Here is a 22146-nt window from a genome sequence, read left to right as displayed (position 1 = left end):
CTACCCTTCAATAAAAAAATAAATAAAATAAAAATAAAAATAAAAATAAAAAAAATCCATTGCTTCTACATTATCCATATGCTTATTTTTAATTTAGGGGATACCACTGATTTCCCTTTGAGAGAAAAGAAAGGTCCTCCCAGATTTGTTGATCTAACTGTACTGGTCTTATCCTATGTATTTCCCCAGTTTTTCCAGTAGGGGTTTACTGCCACTCCAGAACCTTCTCATAAGAATAAGTCAACTACCTTAACAATTCTTCTTTCCCTTGGCAGGGTGAGCATTCATTGAAATGTTTGTCTTCCGTGAAGAACAACCTTCATATTTATCTGTATTCAGTTCATTGGGTCTAGAACATGTACATTTTACTCCAGACTAGTCAAGTTCTAAAGTTCTTACAGAGCAGTTCTAAATAGAGCAGATTCTCCCTAACTTCTTTCACTAGAAATAAATAGTTTTGCAGTTCCCCCATTTAGCTGAGGTATTTTGTTGTTAATTGAGAAAACGGGAAGGGGGAGGCCATAAGTCACGTGTACCCTGAGGACTAGGTTTTATTTCCTAGCAACATCGATAAAATGTTTCTGTCACAGTTCCAAGGGTTTCCAGAACAATTCCACCAGTCCATTTATCAGAACCCTAGAAACAATAGTCACTAGCTCACCTCTGATAAATTTCTTTCTGAGTTTATTTAGTATTCATCCTCCTCCTGGAGCTGAAAAATCTTCATTCAGTCTTAGCATAACTACTGTTTTGTCCTTACTGATTTTGTTTCTCCATTTCCTACCTAATACCTCACGTGTTTATGCGTGTATTTGTGTACAAATTATAACGAGGAATAACTTGAGAGACCCAGAGCTCATTACAAAGCTGAAATTATATTCAGTTCTCGCGCAAGTTTTTCCTCTGTTGATCCCAGAGCTACCAAACACCCGAACCACCTTGAGATTATTGCTTTCCATCCCGACCCATTGAGTATATGTTTGTCTACCTTAACATCGTGTTTCAATGCACATTGGAGTTTGCACTGCTCAAACCCTGAAGTGGAAAATAAAAGTGCAGCGCAGTTTTAACTAGGTCTCTGGATTTCCTTATCTGTCTCTCCTTAACGTTATTTGGATGAGCAGAGCAGGTGCTCAATAAATACTTACTGAATACGAACGTTAAATCAATGCAAAACCTCCCTAGGGCCCTGCTGGAATATGTTGCATCAAAATGTACAGTTCAGTTACTCTGACGTTAAGAGTGTGGGGAAGGCACGGGTGCGGTGAGTATTCTGACCTCTCGTTTGCAAGGGAAAGGGTGTAGGTTGGGTAAGGAACCGAGCAGACCGCGTGGGACCTCAGGGCTCCCCGGCAAGTTCAAAAGTGCTGCCAGCCAGCGGGGAGGCCCGACCAGACGTCCCCATATCCTGCATAGAATCACCCCAGGTGATCGGACGCCACAGCGCGAGTCAATAAACAACCCCAACGGGCGCCTGGTCGCAGCGTTACCGGATGGCGTCAGCTCCCGGAGCGCGGGCGACATGCCGCAGAGGGTCCTCCTCAGGTCGGGAACGAAGCGGGGAAGACGCTCTCTGCGTAGGTGACGCCCCAGGGCGATGACAGGCAGCGCCAGGCGAGCCTGCCTCGGAGGCCCAGGTCACGGGGGCCCCTGAGGGCTCCAGGAGCGCGCCCGGCGCGGAGCCGCACCAGGGCTGGGCGCCGCGTGGTGACGGCCGGCGGGCCCTCGGCCGCTGCAGCTTCCCACGCGGGTGCTTTCACCCCGGGCACCCGGCCCGTCCTCAGCACGGCCCCAGGCCGGGTTGGCCGCAGCACACCAAAGTGGAGGACGACGCGGCCCCTCTCCCGCCGCGCCTGCACAGCGAGAACATGGTTTCTGCGCTCAATCTGGCCTCTGCGCGCGACGGCCCGCCCCCTCAAGCCTGCGATTGGCCTGTATGAGCCCCTCGCGGGCTTATTGGCTGATCGATCTCAGCCAATCACCTGAGGGTTAGCTCCCGGCTCTCTGGAGAGATACTCGGGATTCCCCTGGTCCCGTGGAGGCTTTGTATGTCTTTGCAGGTGGCGCGGTAAGGGGCGTTGGGGCCCCAGGCCCTCTCCAAGTGTAAGTGGAGAAGCGAAGTGGGCGCTGGTCCCAACAGATTGTCTCGCGCCAAGGCCCGGAACTTGAAGTCGGAAGACCCGGTACTGGTCACGTTTCGCTACTGCTGGCGCTGGGCAAGAAATTTAACCTCTTAGTGTCCTCTCTGCAGTCTAAAACAGGAAGTGGAAGGGGTGGCAGTAATCTCTACTTTATAAGATTGTGATAGGGATTAATGAAGTCGAGTGACCGCGCTGTGAAAATTCTGAAGTACATGTATGCCTGCTGATTGCCACCTACTGACAGTAATATTTTGGGGGAGCACCTAGTAACGTTTTATGCTCTTCAGCCTACACGCTTGGAATGCTGCCACCTCTTTCCTTTGAGGAAGAACTCACAGCCTAGTTGTAGATAAAGTGAAGGTTCCTGTGGCCAGGATTTTCACCTGGCCCTGGTCGGCTAGCTCACTACACACGTGTGGGCAGTAAGTTGTTATTGACTATATGAAGAACTCCGCCCAGTGCGACAGGCACAGCTGCAAGGCTGAAGGAGAGCAGAAAACAAGACTGGAGTGGGGGCAACGCTGAGGACAGAGACGGAGATGGCTGTGGGAAGGTAGAGAGGACCAGAGGCAGAGACCGGCTTGCTGCATACAGACTCACTCTGAGTGGACCGGATTCTAGTGACAGACCTGCCACCGTGGAAATTAAGTTGGGTATAAATGCTTTCACCCCAAGAATGTTCTATTGTCATTTCTTTGGTCACATTGAATCCATAGTGAACTTGTCCAGGGCTGAAACCCATTGGCAAGACACTAGTTAAGACTAATAACTGAGTAGGAAAGAAGAGAACCGCATGCAGTATACAAAGACAGCTGCGGTACTCTGTGCTGGGGAAAAGCTTTGAGGAAGCAGCTGGGTCTTGAAATAAGAGTGTGTGCCAGGTGACGCCACTCCAACTGAGAGAGACTCCTTGGGTAGACCACCTGAGGATTTGAAAATAAAGGAGAGCTCTGTAAGACTGAGCATAGCAGGTGGGAAGAAAAGCAAATGAATCTAGAAAAATGAATTGAGACCAAATTGTGAAGTTTACTAAGCTGTAAAAAAAAAAAAAAGGCATAAACTTGCACGCTATTTTTATTTTAGTGTATGTATAAAAAATCATCATGACCTCAAGGGAGGAACAACCTAAGACCAGCACAGTCGCAGGGGGGCCATCAGGTGAGAAATTGGGGATCAACAGAGGTGAGGCCTAGAGTTTTTGAGAGAAATCTTCTGCATCCATGGATGTTTTGTTGCCCTTGTCTAGCTTGGATTAATACTTAGTCGATAGGCACAGACCTGATCATCTACATTTGCCCTCTTACAGCACTAAATTATGTTTTCTACCTTTATCTTGTATCTACCTACCACTTCAGCATTTTATTTTAAAAAAATAATAATAATAATAATAATAGGGAGAAATGTGGGATTCACATATAAATCAAGTATAAAAATCAAACGAATGATCATATCTGACTTGATTGTTTATAGTTCATGATGTGTGATCAAAACCAAAAGTTTCTGTGATATGACTGCCCTTGCACTGTTCACCATGTAAGAACTTTTTCACCATGTAAGAACTTGTTCATTATGCTTCAGAACATTGGAGACTGTTGAGAATTAGGCTTGGGGTTGATTAATGATTGTGCATTGAGTCCCCTATACAGAATTTTATTGTTGTTAACAACCATTTGATCAATAAATATGAGAGATGCCCTCTCAAAAAAAAAAAAAATCATCATGATAATGTATATAGGATCTTTACCAAAGATGGTCATACTTGAAGGGGGTAAATGGAATGAGTGGGGAGAGAATGAAATAAGAGGGTTGGAGGATGATTTGGCCCTGAATAGCTGAAGATCTTGTTAAGATTGTAAAGGCTACTTTTAAATTATCACCTGGCTGGCCAAGTTTACTGTGTGCTTGAAAAATAACCTTTCATGCACCTACTCACTATGCCCTGTCTTTGCAGAAATTCCAGAAATTCTGTATGTCTATTTTTAGTAAGTCATCAGATGTTTTCTTGCCAAGCTAAGACTAACCAAATCCAATATTTTCTTAGTCATAAAAGGGTGGCAGATAAGACTAAAAGGAATACGTAGTGTCTACTGGGCAGTGAATTCCTAGTACAAAAACTCACACAAAGGAAAGTTCCAAGAATACTATTATGGGTTGAATTATGTCCCCCCAAAAGATACATTGAAGTCCTAAACTCCAGTACTTCTGAATGTGACTTCATTGGAAATAAGGTTGGCATAGATGTAATTAGTCAAAGTGAGGTCATACAAAAGTAGAGTGGACCCTTACTCCACTGTGGTTAGTGTCCTTATTAGAAGAGGAGAGAGACCCACAAGAAGAAAACAGGCAAAATGGGAGAGTGAAAAGCAAGACACTAGTTAAGACTAATAACTGAATAGGAAAGTTATTATAACTGAAAAGTTAAGACTAATAACTGAACAGGAAACTTCTATAAGCCAAGGAACGCCAAGGATTGCCAGCAGACACTGGAAGCTAGAAGAGACAATGATTCTGCCCTGAAGGATTGCTGACACACCTTGGTTTAGGAGGAAACTAATACAAACACATCTGTAAATGGGACGGACCACCAAGGCACAGCCTCATTACTCTCTCTTTGTAGACAGAACCTAGTATGTTATTTTGAAGATAGTCTGCTAGCTCCCCTATCCACTCCCTTCCCCCACCTTCTTTAAGCTCATGCAACACAAACCTATTGTGTAGAGGTAAAACTCCAAACAACACTGAGACAGGGACGGTGGGTGTAGTCAGAGTAGGCTGAGGGCCTCCAGGGGAAAAGCAGGGTGGAATATTTACAGTCAGAGCAATGTAACAATGGGCAAAGAAGTTCCTATTGAAACTCTGTGCTAAGCATTATGCAAAGTCAAGGTCACACTAATTCTCTAGGGAAGATACCTAAGAATATAGACATCTTCAGTGAGATCAGTTAAAGGTCAAAGGCCAGGAGCAACTTGGCCTGGAATGTTTGAGTGTTCTGCAAAGGTATCAGCATAACCCGTGACTCTGCTGTCAGCCCTAGCAATCAGACTATGACCCAGCCCACCTTGAGGACAGGGCAGGTGATGCAAGTCCACACCCCTAAGTTTTTTTCATGTTCGCAAAAAATCTCAACTGTCTATAAAACCTCCTAAACAATGCACCACTGCGGGCTCTCTTGTCCCCTCCTGCCATGCGCCAGGAGCTCTTCCCTCTCACTTTATCGTTAAATAAAAGCCTGTACCTTGCTCTCCTACCTTGAGTGTTGGTGAACCTCATTCTTTGGCTTCGTGAACAAGAACCCCGGCATCATCTTTGGGGGCTCACCCGGGATAACTTCAGAGGTGAGTATCGGCATCCAAGTGAGACAGGAACTGTGGGTGTAGTCAGAGTAGGGTGAGGGCCTCCAGGAAAAGCAGGATGGAATATTTACGGTCAGAACAATGTGACAATGGGCATCAAAGTCCCTATTGAAACTCTATGTTAAACATTAAGTTCTGGAACCATTCCTCAGTGAGGTCAGTTAATATTCCCCAGTTGAGGAAGAGTGGCACATGTTCAGTTACGCTAATCATTTGTAGCCATGTGTAATATTCACTTTAACATACTAAAAGGCCCAGGCCTATGTGGTGTTTTTCCTCCTTCAGATCTAAGTGATTTTGCAAACTGAGCAATTAATTTAGTATGCAGACCCAGCTGTAGACTACATGGTAAAAGGCAGGAAGAATTCCATCTTAAAGATAAGATTGCATTTTAACACCCAGAAAGTTCAAGAGGCAGGATTCTTTAACAAATAGACAATACCTCAGCCCACCTTGGGGGCTGGGTGGGCAGCCTTTTGATGTGCTCCTGGACCAAGGCGCCAGTGTCCTAGAGAGAAATCAAGGCAGGAAATTAATTACGTTAAGTTAATCTTTAATATCCAGGGACCACTTAACAAGTCCACACCCCAAAGCTTTTTTCCATGTTCTCGAAAAATCCTCAACTGCCTATGAAACCCCTAGACAACGCACCACCATGGACTCTCTTGTCCCCTCCTGGCGTGAGCCAGGAGCTCTGTTCTCTCATTTTATCTCTAAATAAAAGCCTGTACCTTGCTCTCCTAACTTGATTGTGAAGCTCATTCTTCAGCTTCGTGAACAAGAACCCCAGCATCACAAGCCTACCTTTTCTTTCACTGTCCTTATAGAAGGAAGCCGTCTATGGCATACAACATGGGGCGCTTGTCAGCCACTTAAATGGGACTAGCCCCACTGCTGTTCTCAAAGTCTCAGAGCGACAGGTTCCCCTGCGTCTCCCTCAGTGAATCCCCCATCTCCCTTGGGAGCCGGGAATGTCACCTGAGTGGAGGCCAGGATTCCCTTTCAGAGGCATCTCCTTGGATGAGAGGGACTGAGGAAAGCCGTGGGCAAATGTGAGAGTCTAGGCTGAGGCTACAGTTCAGCAGCTTCTCAAAGGCCACCGTGTCTGGAATCAGACCCCGACAGCCTGACTGGGTATCCGTGAGGAGTGTCTCTCTCTCTCTGTCTCTGACTCCCAGCCTGCTTCATCAGACCACCCTGGCCTCAGTGAGGCAAGGGGCATCCCTAACTCTCTTCTAACTTCAATTTCACAGAACCCAATTCTCACCACCACGAGGTAGGAGATCTACGCTTTCCTCTTATTCCTAACTAAATGCTGTACTTTTTATCTCATTAAAATGTGTTTGGGCACCTGTTAGCCACTTAAAAGATGATTAACTTGGCTACCAGTCTTAAGTCTTGGGTGAAAGTTTCCCTGTGTCTGCCGCTCCTTGATCCCCTGCCTCTGGATGAACAGGAATGTCGGGGAGTGGCTGAGCCAATTTACTACTTTGCTATCCTAATCTGTAGACTCCAAGGGCAGACTGGACTAGTACACAGAGGTCCTTGGATCTCAGCTCCAGCCGATTGATCCATGGCGCTGAGTGAATCTCCGGCTAGGCTGCTGCCTCTGCAAGAGTCGCAGATGATCCTCCCCGACCTCTTGTCACACAAATCAGATTTCTTACAGTAACTGGCAGGATGATTCCCAGGCAGTGGCAGAAACTGGTGTTTAAGAACATAGACCCCCGACCCCTATAAATGTCTGTGGTGGCCTCTGAATTTTATCTCTGGCCTTGGAATAAGTTCCCTGCTCCCCATTCAAAGCACTCCTCTTAGGCCTGTGCCACTTTCTCCTGTGTAATGTAAATGAAGTCTGTGAAGTAATCAAACTGAACCCTGAGCCCAACATATAAATGGCTCTATTCTGTTGACCTCCTTTCCTTAGAGGCAGTCATCCTGGGGCTAGGCATTTCCTTTTCTGCAGCCCCAGGGAAGTGAAACAGGCTTGTGACTCTGACCAAGGCTCTGGCAGCCAGAGGTCACACAGTCCCTGCACTTATCGGACAGGCAGGGGGCTCTCAAGGAATGATCTTGAGTGTACTATGCTAAAGCCCATGCAGAGAAACTAGGGTCTGGATCAGGACTCCTGAAAGGCATAAAGTAAGAGCATAGTGGTGAGGTCCCCACTAGATCCAGGGCTCAGAAGCAACTCTTGCTTCATGGGAAGGCAAGAGGGGAATGAAGGCAAGGTACAGGCCATGCTGGTAAGGAGTGGTTAAATCCAGTAGGACTGGCAGAGGAGGTGATTGACCACTGTCACCCAGGCTCCAAGGTGAGGGGACACCCTCACACAGAGAAAAGGCTGACCAGGTGTCGCACACCTGTCTTTCTCTCTCCCAGGTGGGAGCTTCCTCTTCAAGTTTAAGGCCAGACATGCCTCTAGCTTGCATTCTAAAGAACTGGGAGCAATTTTGAACCCCAGACCCTGAAAAAGAAGAAATGTCTTATCTTCTGCACACAAGCCTTCCCTCAATACAAACTCTCTAATGAAGAGGCTTGGTACCTGAGAGAAGTATACAATATAATAAGGTTATGCAGATAAATTTATTTTACTGCAAGGAAGGAAAATAGTCAAGAGTCCTGTAGACTACTATAATACGGAGCTAGTTTTCTAAATTATTTTGGTGAAAATCTATTCTACTTATTGGGTTCATTATCTTCAAAAATTGGAAGGCATTTAAGCTAGACTCCCTGAAACAGAAGAAATTTATCTTCTTCAATACAGCCTAGCTTTAAATGACTGGTGCTAGAATTGTACTTGCATTTCATTCCCAGCCCCCTGAACACACACAGTCCCTATCAGTTCAGAGCCTTCATCAGCCCTGTTAGTCTGGGGTCATTTAAACCTTAACCCAGTTATGTAAACTACTCACCCATAGAGTGTATTCTTGAAAACTGAGATACTTTTAGTCAAATAAGCTAAAAGGAAAGGCAATTGGATATCAGTAACTCAAATCTCTGTATCAGTTTATCAGTCTGTGTATATGTTCTTTTATGAAAAGTGTTGCTAACTGTAGTCATTACATCTCAATCTGTATGTTTGTGTGTCTAAGTGTGTAAATGAAACATTTTTCTACCTCAGGATGGTATTAATAAAATTGATTTAAAGATGAAAATTGGGCATTCTAAAATTTCCAGAAAATTCTTACAGAAAATATTAAGCATTAATGCTAATTTAAGTTGAACTGAAACAGACATGTCCTTATGGTTATCAGGTGCTTAAGTTTACCTAAAGTCATTTAAGTTGATGTTATCTGCTAAATCTTTCAAGAATAAAATGCTTAGAGGCTTGACTTTGTCTAATACTCAGTAAAGGTTCTGTAAGTAATCTAGCATAGTTGTTAGGAATGAGTAAACTAAGTGTAGCAAGTGAACATCTTAATAGTTGTGTGTTACAGTGTGTATACCTACAGCCTGAGAATTTTTGTAGTAACCTAAAATCTTAAAGTTTTGCTAAGTTTAGACATTTTGTGCTTAGTGAGATTGTGCTGCAAAACACGTGGTTCCAGAAATTATAAAATGTGTTCATAAATTTGTCAATCTAAAGAATGCTAGTGTAACAGTTTATAATAATAGCCTAATTCTCAGTGTTCACTAAAAATTAAGGTACCTAATAGTTTTAAATTCTAATTAAAACTACTTAAAGTAATAAGGAAAATATTTCTGCATGCTGAAGAATGTGTCTTTTTATAAAAGAAAGTAACTGTTCTAAAGTACAGCTGTTTATTTAAAGGGAGAAATCTAAATGTAAAAAGAAGGTTGTAGAAAGTTTGTAGAAGAATTTAATATGGTCATGCTATATAAAATTAAAGCAAATGAGTCTCAGTATCAAGTACACAGCAAAATTAGAATTTTGTTTCCAGTTAAAAAGACAAAGTCGTCCTAAACTGTTAGTCTGCTCTTAATGTTGAAAGATTGCAAAAGGTCTTCTAATTGTTTTATCAAAGCAGTTTCTCATGCTTAAAGTCTCAGTGAGTTGCCTGAGTATTTAAGATAATGAGATCTTAATATTAAAAGGACTAAAAGCTAAACTTTGCTATCTTTTCTTTATTTGCCTTTGAGATATTTTGTTGTCATTCTGGTTAAATGAATAAGTATTGCTTCATGGCAACCTATAATTCTATTTAAGCAAATGCCAAAAGAAAAAAAAATCTGATTCAAAAAGGTGCTTTTGTTAGGGTTCGGGACTCCGGGGCTTCTCCAGAGAACAAACCACACAGGCACGGAGATGTAAATCCAAGCAAAGTCTTTATTCAGCCAGCTAGCTGGGGCCAACAGCACCTCCCCTGACACGCAGGTCGAGTCCGAGCTGTTGACCCCCAAGCAACTTTAGGTATAGATTATATAGGATTTCCACAGCCATTGCACCAAAGCCCATACATTACCACAACCAATGAATTTAAAACACATCCCATACTTGAACCAATAAAGTTGAAACGGGGACCCGCTGCTTGCCTGACCTTTGCACGAGTATTCCTTAACGTCTTGTCACGAGCTTCGTCCCTCTTAGGGTATGGAAACTGGGTGGCTCTCGCTCTAGGGTGTTTCCTACATTCCTTTACATTCCCCCCTTTTCTTGACTAAACTGAGGAATCTTCCACAGCGGCATCTAGGGCCTGATACCTTTGACGAAGGACTAAAAGTTGGACAGTGTCAATCCTTTCCCGCACAAACCTAACAAGCCTGTTAATTATGCATGGGCCAATAGTAAGGAGCAACAGCAGGATGACCAGTGGCCCTGCAATGGCCGAGAGAAGGGTAGCGAACCAAAGTTTGTATCTGAACCAAGACTCAAACCATCCTTCGCTACTTTCATATTCTCTATGTCTCTTCTCTAGATCTTTCTTCAGTTTGGCCAGGGAGTCTCTTACTGCACCTGTTTTGTCTACATAGAAACAACATTCTTCCTTTAAGGCTGCGCACAGCCCACCTTCTTTTAAGAACAGGAGGTCCAGGCCTCTTCGGTTCTGCAGAACCACCTCCAGCAAGGAAGTGAGGGATTGCTCCAGGTCTGACATTGTCTGTCGGAGTTGTTCTAGTTCCCTATCAATTGCCAGCCTCAGGGCTGTAAGCCCCTGTTCCCGAATTACAAGGGCTGCGACCCCAGTGCCTGCCCCTGCTATCCCTAGGGAGAAGAGGGCCCCAATTGTCAGGGCAGTAACAGGCTCCCTCTTTCTCCGGTGGGGGCTCGGCACTTCTTCCCAAAAAGAAAGGAGGGATTCATGAGAACCATATATTAGGCGAGGTAGAATGGCCATGAGCACACAAAACTCACTGCTAGCATTGAACACAAGGGTGGATAGGGCCGGGTTGAGGCCTGTCTTTGAACAGAGCCACCAACCCCAGGAGGGTATAATCCACTTTCCCGGCTCCCACGTGGTGTTATTATAGGAGGAGCATAACTGACTCCGGGCCGTAGGGACTGTGCCCACACATGTACCAGCGATTGAGACCTGAGCGATCGTAAGTCCCCTCGGTCCCCTGTCCCAAGGAGTGGGATAGGAGTCATTGATAGTGTAGGAGCCATTTATCCCGACTGCCTCATAGAAGGGGGGTGAACCTGGGTAGCATAACCAACAGGGATCAGTGGAGGAGGGAGTGGGGTGGTTCAGAGTTTCTGCTACTGCCTGCACCATCTCCTACAAGGGGTTATCTAACCCGGACGGACCCAAACCCGGTCTTCCTGCGGGTTCTGGAATCAGCTTCACAGATGTGGTTCCCTCGAAAGTCCATATTAAGGCGCTTATCAGCAGGATCCCCTTCATCTTCGGCTTCGGTGTAGTTTTAGAGGATTTGCAGGATGCTGCTGCACCTTCCACTCCTCCTCGCGGGCTCCTGGATCCTTATGAGGCAGGACCTTCCGAACGTGGGTGTGATGCACCCAGGGAGCGATACCATCTACCTTGAGGGCAGTGGGGGTGGTAAACAATACAACGTAAGGTCCCTTCCACCTGGGCTCGAGTGTCCTCACTCGGTGTCTCTTGACCCACACCGTGTCCCCTGGGACTATGCCATGTTCTGGGCTCAGAATCTTCCCGCCCTCATAATATGCTCTAATCAGGGGCCAGATTTTCTGTTGCATTTTAGTGAGAGCTTGCAACACATTTAGGTGTCAGGGGCCGGGTCCCCTGCCCCGGAAAGCTGTACTCGCCGAGTTATGGGTGGAGGAGCCCCATACATTATCTCAAATGGAGTTAAACCATGTACATAGGGGGAGTTTCGAGCACGGAAGATGGCTAAGGGAAGGAGGGTCACCCAGTCCCCGCCAGTCTCTAATACTAATTTAGAAAGGGTCTCCTTCAAGGTCTGATTCATTCTCTCTACCTGCCCAGAGCTTTGTGGGTTATAAGCACAATGTAACTTCCAATCTACCCCCAAAGCCTGGGCCAGTCCCTGCAGGATCTTGCTAACGAAAGCTGGGCCGTTATCTGAACCTATGGCTTCAGGGACCCCATATCGGGGGATAATTTCTTCAATTAATCTTTGTGCTACTACCTGGCTTGTCTCATGCTTGGTTGGAAAAGCCTCCACCCACCCTGAGAAGGTATCTACCATAACTAGCAAATACTTGTACCCATACTTCCCTGGTTTTACTTCGGTGAAGTCTATTTCCCAGCTCCTCCTGGGAGTCCTCCCCCTTTCCCGAGTACCTGCCGGGTGCGGCCCTCTTGGGGCTGGTTTCAGCCTCGCACAACTGCTGCATTCTCTCGTGATCTGACGAGCTGCCTCATTCTGGTGGGGAAACACCAACTGCGCAGCCTGGAAAAGGCTGAGCAGTTTTTTCCAGCCTAGATGGGTGGACTTATGCAGATTAGCAAGCATGTACTGTCCTAATGCTTCTGGCAGGATCAATCTACCTTCTTGGTCCCTACTCCAATTTCTCTCCTCAAACACTTTACCCGAGACTTGTTTCCTAATCCACTCAAGATCCTGAGGGGAATACTCAGGTTTGGGTGGCAAGGCAGGCAGTTCAGGTATGGGTACCTCGAGGGCTGCAAGTACAAGGGAGTCTGAGAGGGCCGCCCTCCTAGCTTCCGCATCAGCATGTTTGTTGCTGATGGCCTCAGGCGTCTTCTTTGATTGGTGGTCCGGTACATGTGTAACTGCTACTGCCTTCGGTTTTTCGATAGCAGCTAGTAATCTTTGGACTTCTTGTAGATTCCTCAGCTCCTTTCCTTCTGCGGAGCAGAATCCTCTTTCTCTGTAAATGGCACCGTGGACATGGACAGTGCCAAAGACATATCTGCTGTCTGTGTAGATGTTGGCCCGCTTGCCTTCTGCTCTCTCCAGGGCCTCAGCAAGAGCAATAAGTTCCACCTTCTGTGCTGAGGTGCCAGGGGGCAGGGCTGCGCTCCAGCCTACTTCCCCCTCGTGGGTCACCACCACTGCCCCTGCTCTCCTGACTCCCTCCTGCACAAAGCTGCTCCCATCTGTGTACCAATTTAGCTCACAGTTTGGTAATGGTGTGTCCTTCAAGTCTGCTCGCATCTGGATAATTCGGAGAGGATGTCTCTACAGTCATGGATGGGGGTCGACAGATCTGGGTCCGGCAGAAGGGTGGCAGGATTTAAGGTCACAGGGTCGGAGAAGGCAATACGTGGAGAATCTAGTAGGAGCCCTTGGTAGTGGGTGAGTCTTGTATTCGTCGTCCATTTTCCTGGAGGATGCCTAATGATCCCCTCCACAGTATGTGGGACTGTTACTCTCAAGTTCTGGCCAAAAGTGAGCTTGTCTGCCTCTTTTACCAGTAGAGCAATGGCTGCTAGGATACGCAGACAAGGTGGCCATCCGGAGGCCACGGGGTCTAGTCACTTGGACAAATAGGCCACAGGTCTTTTCCATGGGCCTAGCTGCTGAGCCAAGACTCCTTTAGCCACTCCTTTCTTTTCATCTACAAACAGGATGAAGGGTTTTTCTGGGTCTGGCAAAGATAAGGCAGGGGCCAGGAGGAGAGCTTCTTTTAGTCTGTCAAAAGCCTCTTGTTGTTCTTGAGTCCATTGCCAGCCCTGCCCTTCTTTGGTCGCCTCATATAGCGGTCGGGCTATTTCTGCTTCGCACTCCTCACGGGTTTCTGTGGCCAGCAACAAGTCATCCACATACTGCAGCAATGTCGCGCAGGGGTGGCTCCTGCGAAAGGGCTCCAGGTCCTGGCTTAGGGCTTCATTGAATAAAGTGGGAGAGTTTTTGAAACCCTGTGGCAGTCTAGTCCAGGTAAGCTGCCCGTTTCTTCCTCCCCCTGGTTCCTGCCACTCAAAGGCAAACAAAGGCTGACTAACTTCAGAAAGGGGGATACTGAAGAAGGCATCTTTCAGGTCCAGAGTAGTATACCACACATGTGAGGGTGGCAGGTGGCTGAGCAAAGTGTAAGGGTTGGGCACTGTGGGGTGGATGTCCTCAATCCTTTCATTAACCTTTCGCAAGTCTTGCACCGGTCGGTATTCTCTGCCACCAGGCTTCCTTACTGGAAGCAGGGGCGTATTCCATGCAGATTGGCAGGATTTAAGGACCCCAGCCTCTAACAGTCTGTGGATATGGGGTGCTATCCCTTTCCTAGCCTCTTCCGGTATTGGATACTGCCAGACTCGGATGGGCAGGGCCGCGGCTTTGAGCTGAACAACAACTGGGGGCAGATGTTTGGTGAGACCAATTCCTCCGGTTTTGGCCCATGCAGAAGGGAACTTCTGCAACCAAGAGTCTATTTCTTCCTGGCCCCCCTTTTCTTGATCTGCCTGAAACAGGCGATGCTCGTCGGCTAGGGATAGGGTTAGCACATGCACCAGTTGTAGGGACTGCCCTTCTTTGTCCATGATCTTTATCCCTTCGGGTTCAAAATGAATGCGCGCCCCGACCTTGGTCAATAAGTCTCTGCCCAGTAACAGTGCGGGGCTTTCGGGTACAACCAGGAATGAGTAAGAGACCTGATGTCTTCCTAGGTCCACTTTTCTATTAGTAGTCCAGGCACATTTCTTGGACCCTGTTACTCCCTGGACTACACTTGTGCATCTTGGGTTTAGGGGACCATGGGCTTGGTTGAGAACTGAATACTGTGCCCCCGTATCTACCATGAACCCAATAGGAGTCTCCTCCACACACACGGTTACCCAGGACTCGGGGAGGGGTGCCAAGTCCCGTCCCCGTCAATTCTCCTCTCCTAGGTGCAGGGTCTTAATGGGGTTCCCTCCTCCTTGTTCCTTCCTTTTGGGGCACTCTCTTTTCCAGTGCCCATATCCCTTACACAGGGCGCACTGATCTCGTCCTAGCCAGGATGGGCAGGGTCCCTTTCTTCGAGGAGATCTAGGGCTCCCCTTTACTCCAGCTAAGAATATCCTAGCCATCTCCTCTCTCTGCTTCTTGTTCTCCCTCTTCTGAAATTCTCTGTCTTCTTTCCTATTTCTCTCCTGCACTTCCCATTTCTCTTTCTTCAGCCTTTCTTCCCTATCTTCCAGAGTCTCTCTAGCATTGAAGACTTTCTCCACTTGCTGCAGCATTTCTCTAATAGAGATCGCTCCTAAGTCATCCCACTTGTGGAGTTTCCTCCGGATATCGGGGGCTGCCTGGTTGATGAATGAGAGGACTACAGCTGATCTGTGTTCCTCTGCCTCTGGGTTTATGGGGGTATATTGCCTGTAAGCATCAAACAGCCTCTCCAGATATGCGGCCGGGCTTTCCTTTTCTCCCTGAACAATAGTTTTTACCTTAGCTAGGTTAGTGGGCCATTTGGCGGCTGCCTGGAGACCAATCATCAGAGTCTGGCGGTAGACCCGGAGACGCTCCCTACCTTCTGCAGTCCCAAAGTCCCAGTTTGGGCGTGTAAGTGGAAACGCCTCATCAATGATGGGCTGGAGGGTAGTAGGTCTTCCATTTTCTCTGAGGACATTTTTCCTGGCTTCATTGAGGATGCGCTCTCGCTCTTCCATTGTGAAGAGGGTGCGGAGCAACTGCTGGCAGTCGTCCCATGTGGGACAATGGGTGAACATAATGGACTCTACCAGACCTATAAGACACTTGGGGTCTTCCGAGAAGGGAGGGTTCTGAGTCCTCCAATTATAAAGGTCACTAGATGAGAAGGGCCAATACTGATATTGCTGAGCTCTGCCCGGACCGCCTGCACCGATGGCACGCACAGGCAGAACCGGCACTGCTTCTTCTGAGGTGGAGGAGGGGGCCTCCCCTTCTTGCTCCCTCGCCCCTCGAAGCCTCAACTGCATTCCTCCCGCTCTACCTGGCGCCCAGCGTGGAGCCAGGGTGGGAGAGCGTGAGGAAGCTCTTTCCGGCCTCCTGCCTTCTCCTGCTGAAGAGTCTGGGGAAGCTGTGGCCGCCAGATCCCTGTTGGGCTCCCCAACCTCGTTCTCTACCCCTCCGGCAGCTTCACCCCCTTCTCCTGCATACGGGGGTGGCCGCTCAATCGGCAGAGGGGGGTAGAGGGGGGAACTGTCAGGGAGAACAGGCGGCACACTCGGGCGCACAGGGTTTCTGGCCCTATGATCAGGGGGTTTTAGATCTTCCTGGGCAACTAAGACGGAGGTTTTTAGTGGGTCAGTTTGAAATTTCCCCACCAAAAAATGCCTCAGCCAGGAAGGGGGATTCTTGGCCAAATTTTCCCAGACAAGAATATAGGGAAGCTGGTCAGGGTGGCCCTCAGGGTCTGGCCAGGAGATGATGGCTTTGACCTTGCCAATAAGGTCCAGGGAAAGAGACCCCTGGGTCGGCCAGCCTACTCCAAAGGAGGGCCACTAGGCTGAACAAAAGGTTTCAAGCTTACTTTTCTTGATACTAAGACTCATGTTTAGGGCCTGTTCCTTGACCTTCGGAAAGTGGGAAAGGATCAGACCTTTAGGAGTAGCCTGAGTCTGGCCCATGGTAAATAATGCAAGGAAGACAAAAGGCGAAAAGTAGAAGTGCCACTTTAAACAAGATGATGACTGGTGTATGTGCTTGTGGATGGGTGCCTGTCGCACAGTTTTTCTTCTGCGGGGGATGCGAATTTATCTGGGATTCGCGGCTGTGACCCCCTTATCCTGTCACGGGAGTCTTCCAGCGGCGGGCGCCCTAATGGCTCTTAATTGCCCGACCCGTGCCCGCAGGGGAATGATTTAGTGGCAGAAAGGAGGAACAGAGAGAACAGGAACAGGAGAGCCTCAGAGTAAGAGAAACTTAAAGGGAAAAGCGCAAAAAGAAATATAAACCAATACACAATAAAACAATCAACAATAACACCAAACACACACACCACATTTGATCGCACTCACTCGGACCGGTCCTTCTCTCACTCTGGTGCGCACCACACTCACCACTTTCAGGATCCTCAAAAACTCTCGTGATTCTCCCAAAAGGCGTCCACTCGGACTGCAGCAGGGTGACGAGCTTGATCCTTTCCTCCTCGGGAGTCAGGTTCCTGCCGATCGGACTTCCCTTCCTAAGGCCGAATCACTTGGACCTTAGGGCCAGGATTGGTTACCTGGGCTTCACCCAGGGTCACTAACCTGGAGGCCGGGACTACCAACCCGGACTTCCTTACTCAGGATCACTAACCCGAGACCAGACACGGGATGGCGACTCCTGCTTTATACTGGATTTATGCAGACACAAGGGGGCGAACCTCGAATTACACTGCCCCGTCCAGACAATCAGACCTTGCCTCCAGCCATCCCTTGTTCTCCGGGAAGTCGCTCGGATCCCGGACGAGCCCCCAAAATGTTAGGGTTCGGGACTCCGGGGCTTCTCCAGAGAACAAACCACACAGGCACGGAGATGTAAATCCAAGCAGTCTTTATTCAGCCAGCTAGCTGGGGCCAACAGCACCTCCCCTGACACGCAGGTCGAGTCCGAGCTGTTGACCCCCAAGCAACTTTAGGTATAGATTATATAGGATTTCCACAGCCATTGCACCAAAGCCCATACATTACCACAACCAATGAATTTAAAACACATCCCATACTTGAACCAATAAAGCTGAAACGGGGACCCGCCGCTTGCCTGACCTTTGCAAGAGCATTCCTTAATGTCTTGTCACTAGTTTCTTCCCTCTTAGGGTATGGAAACTGGGTGGCTCTCACTCTAGGGTGTTTCCTGCATTCCTTTACACTTTTACCTCTAGTTAACTGATATTTTCCAGAGGGCCCCTGGAACATGTCAGAGGAATTTTTTCTCATTGGAGAAAGTATTTGGCTAATTTGGCTTATTTATCTGATATATAATTCCCTGCTTAATTACCTGGAAAGCACTGTCAAAGGGAATGTTGCTAAACTTTGTTACTGAATGTTTTGTGTTACAGAAATATCCAAATTTCATTAGGTCAACTGTCCTGCAGTAAGCTCTCATCAGATCTTTAACCATTGTCATTTGTAAGTCTTTTGTCATTTGTAGTCACTGTTTATTGCTTCTAAACTAGTAAAGAACTAGACTTCAGCATAACAGGTATTGGTTACATAGGATTAAGTAAACTAAGGAATATGATATTGTGGCTTTTTGTTTCAAATGTTGCTGATAAAGTATTTTAGGCTTGTTCTCTTAAGCTGACAACAGTTTAGTAAATCTCTATCTTTATAAACAGAATTGAAACATTTATCTTTCTCTCTACCTGATCCCTCCAGAATTTAAAAACTCTCACTGACTATTTTTATATTTCATGGCAGTATATTTATTTGCATATGTTCAATAAGAACCTGCTTTCCTTGTAAGAGGACCAATTAAAAATACAGGTTATACTACCAAGGCTTTGACTGGAATGTCATACCTGAGAGACACATGCATAAACTCAAATATGAACAGCTTTAAGGAACTAAGGTTGACTTTATAAAGCCAACAAAGCCCCTTGGAAGAACTAGCCTGGTACCTTGCTTACAGGGTTCCCAGCAGCCTTACCAGGTGAGTAAGGAATGTCACTTCCTGGCAGGTGCAGGAACCTCAGGATGTCTTGGGGACCTCGAGAAGAGAGGAATTCACCCAAATCTACAGGTACTGCAGGCAAAACCTGATGGCAAGTCTGGCTTGGCTGTCTGGCCTTAAGAGGCCTTTAAAAGTTCAATCTGAAATTCCTTATAAAAAGTTCCAGCAAAGCATATTTAAAAGAGCCTATGTAATCAATTGCTCTTCTTGCAACACTTATGCAAATAATAAAGCCAAGTGTTAATTATTTTCTTAACCTGGTTACTTCTAATAAAAATGTGGGTGATTTTAGAGCAAAGTATTGTTTCAGTAATGCAGCCTTATCCATATTAAATCCTAATACTAGTCATTGGGACATAAACTAGATCCAGAATCCTAGCTTCTTCAAAATATCTCACTGTGATTTTCCAGATGTTTTAGTTTTCTCCTATCATTTCAATTAAAGTTTTACTACTTCTAGTTCTCATTTTCAACCATGCATTCTTAATCTCATCAAGTTTGTCCTTCCAGAATGGAAAATCCAACTCCAGATGTTGCTACTTAACCTAATAACACAATTTATTCTATCTTGCCTAGAAGCCACAAAACTGCAAATAGTAATAGAAATGGAACCTGGATTAGAAGTGCCCATCTTCTGAGGCCCTCTTGAATGACCACTGATGGTGACCTAACTGCACCCTTTACTGCCCCTCTTCAGCATGAAGCACCCAGAGTGGTCATCACCCCCTTTCCCTAGCAGCAGCTAGGGTCTCTATCTGTAGAGGGGGGAATGAGACAGGGACCATGGGCTCAGACAGAGTAAGGTGAGGGCCTCCAGAAAAAGCAAGGCAAGATATTTACAGTCAAAACAATGTAACAATTTTAAGTCCCTATTGAAACTCTGTGTTCAGCATTATGCAAAGTCAAGGTCACAGTAATTCTCTAGGGTAAAGATAACAGACTACGAATATAGACATCTTCAGTGAGATCAGTTAAAGGTCACAGTGAGACAAGGACCATAGATGTAATCAGAATAGAGTGAAGGCCTCTGGAGGGGGCACAGTGGAATATTTGCAGTCAGAGCAATGTAACTATATGCAAGGAAACCCCCCTACTAAAACTCTTATGTTAAACATTGAGCTCTAGAATCATTCTTCAGTGAAATCAGTTAATGTTCCCCAGAGAAAGAAGAGTGGCACGTTTTGTTATGCTAATCATTTGTAACCATGTGTAAGATTCACTTTAGCATGCTAAAAGGCCCAGGCCTATGTGCTGTCTTTCCTCCTTCAGATCTGACAAAGTGATTTTGCAAACTGAGCAACTAACTTAGCATGCAGACCCAGCCATAGACGCATAGTAAAAGGCAAGAAGAATTCCATCTTAAAGATAAGATTGCATTTTAACACCCAGGAAGTTCAAGAGGCAAGATTCTTTAGCAAGTAGAGAATACCTCAGCCCACCTTGGGGGCTAGGCAGGCAGCCTTTTGATATGCTCCCAGACCAAAGCGCCAATGTTCCAGAGAGAAATCAAGGCAAGAAATTCCTTATGTTAATTTTTAATATTCAGAGACCACTTAACAAGTCCACACCCCTAAGTTTTTTCATGTACTTGAAAAATCCTCAACTGCCTATAAAACCCCGTAGACACACACCACTACAGACTCTCTTGTCCCCTCTTAGCGTGAGCCGAGAGCTCTGTCCTTTCACTTTATCTTTAAATAAAAGCCTGTGCCTTGCTCTCCTACCTTGACTGTTTGTGAAGCTCATTCTTCGACTTTGTGAACAAGAACCCCAGCATCAACAGGGCCAGGAGCAACTTGGCCTGGAATGTTTGAGTGTTCCACAAGGGTATCTCAGCATAACCCGTGACTTCACTGTAAACAGCCCTAGCAAACAGACAACCCAGCCCACCTTGAGGGTGTTGGATTCTCTCAGAAGAGAGCGCCGCTCTAAATTACTCACAGAAGGCGTCTCTTGATGCAATAAGCAAGAGGAATTTATTCAGAGACCAGCTAGCTGGGGTCTAAGTGTCAGCCCGACGCAGCGGGTCTCAACAAGGACCCCGAGCACTTAGAGTCAGAGGTTTTTATAGCATTTTCAAAAAGGGCAGTATTTTTCCACAAGCACATCACATTGTTTTTCCAAAAAAACACATACATTTTGGCTGACGCCACATCCTGGGGGTCTGGTGAGATAAGATCACCCTCGGAATGTTAGGGTGGTTCTTAGTAAGGTAAGCTTGGTATGTATGATTAACTGATTGAGGTTGGCTAACTAAAGGTTACTGTAATCAACGCTGGCTGACTAACTTGTTTTTCAGGGTTCTAATATTTTCCTATTTTCTTCTTTCTAGGTTAGAAAATGGTGTCTAAGCTTTAAGATGGCTGTACTTATGCTAACTTTCTATCTTTAATAAGGTTGATTCTTAGTGAAGGGTTCTACATTTCCCACTTCTCTTTAAGGAGCATTCTAATCATGGAATGCTTGTGTCTTCTTGTTGTGCGAGTGAATGATATTGTTGCTTTAACATTAGCACTTGAACGGTACTCACTCTTTCTCTAACAAAAGTTATCAGCTGATTTAGTATACAGGGTCTTAAAGTGAGGAGTAGTATAAGAATAAGTAAAGGCCCAGTCAAGGTGGATATTAAGGTTGTGAGCCACGGAGATCTAGTAAACTAGAACTTAAATAGCCTTTGGCCGGCTTCTTGTTTTCTCTTCTTTTGGTCTAACTTTTTTCTAAGTTTTGACATTGAATCTCTTACTATTCTAGAATGGTCTGCGTAAAAGCAGCATTCTTTTTTTAAGGCTGCACACAATTTTTTTTCTTTTAAAAATAACAGATCTAATCTTCGTCTGTTCTGCAAGACTACTTCAGACAGGGAGGTTAGAGATTTTTTAAGTTTGGTAATGGATTGTTCTATAGTCTTTAGGTTTTTATCAATTGCTGTCTTCAGTCCTGCATAATGTTGGTTCTCTTGGATAATGGCAGCTGTCTCTGTTCTTACTTTAGCTGCGACTTTTATTTTTAATAATACAGCTAAGGTCAGCGAGATTGGCTCTTTTCTATACCTGTGTTTTGGTTCAAATTCAGCTACGAATGAGGAATCATCATGATACATCAATCTAGGTACTAATTGAACTATGATACAGAAGTCGCGGGAAGAATTAAAGGCGGAAGTAGAGACACATGGGGTCAATCTAGTATTACAGGCCCACCACCCTTCGGGAGGAGGGACTAAATACTCATTTTTACTTGAGGAATTTACGGATATGGTTTCATTACACAAAGCTTCATGAGTGGGGGGAACTGAACTTAAACATTTCTTTTTTCTAGTCACCTCGGTCAGGGTCAGCTTTTTATGGCTTCCCTAGCTACAGATCTCGTGGCTGGTCATTCTGTTAAAATTTTTCAACAGCCTCAATTTTTTATAGTAAGGAGGTCCAGAGGAGAAACACAACTAACAGGATTTAGTAGTATTAGGGTTGGTGGTATTTAGAACTTGGAAAGCCCCCTCAAGAAGATTGAAGAGGCGTTGTCTAGTGTCAAGAAAGGGGGCTATTTGGTCAGGGGTGAGGGCAGGAGAAATAGTGGTAGGGTCTACCGGAGGCACCAGAGTCTGCTACAAGATCGAGGTTGGGAGACGTGGTTGATTTCTTAGGACAGAATTAGGTCCGATTGGGGCAGCTGGAAGGGTCTTAACCTTAAGTCTGACAGTAAATACGAGGCCTTTGTCATATCTA

The 22146-nt window shown here is 46.0% G+C and overlaps 1 protein-coding gene across 4 annotated transcripts in view; it reads right to left on the bottom strand.

Moving 5' to 3' along the window:
• The window catches only part of MTR (5-methyltetrahydrofolate-homocysteine methyltransferase), a 190365-nt gene extending 184846 nt beyond the window's left edge, over positions 1 to 5519 (bottom strand). The window contains exon 1 of one of the 4 annotated variants that reach the window (XM_057505753.1): positions 5390 to 5519. In XM_057505753.1, the coding sequence (XP_057361736.1) occupies positions 5390 to 5411 (22 nt within the window). In that variant the 5' untranslated portion in view covers positions 5412 to 5519. Of the gene's footprint in view, positions 1 to 1148; positions 1461 to 1490; positions 2816 to 5389 lie in introns of those variants that run through there. The other 3 variants (XM_036919333.2, XM_036919332.2, XM_036919334.2) reach the window with 3 other exon arrangements.
• Between the last annotated feature and the right edge of the window lie 16627 nt (positions 5520 to 22146).

The sequence above is a fragment of the Manis pentadactyla genome, chromosome 8, assembly GCF_030020395.1.
Source record: "Manis pentadactyla isolate mManPen7 chromosome 8, mManPen7.hap1, whole genome shotgun sequence".
NCBI lineage: Eukaryota > Metazoa > Chordata > Mammalia > Pholidota > Manidae > Manis > Manis pentadactyla.
Note: the sequence above shows the minus strand (reverse complement) of the source record. Positions and strands in the feature narration are given on the sequence as shown.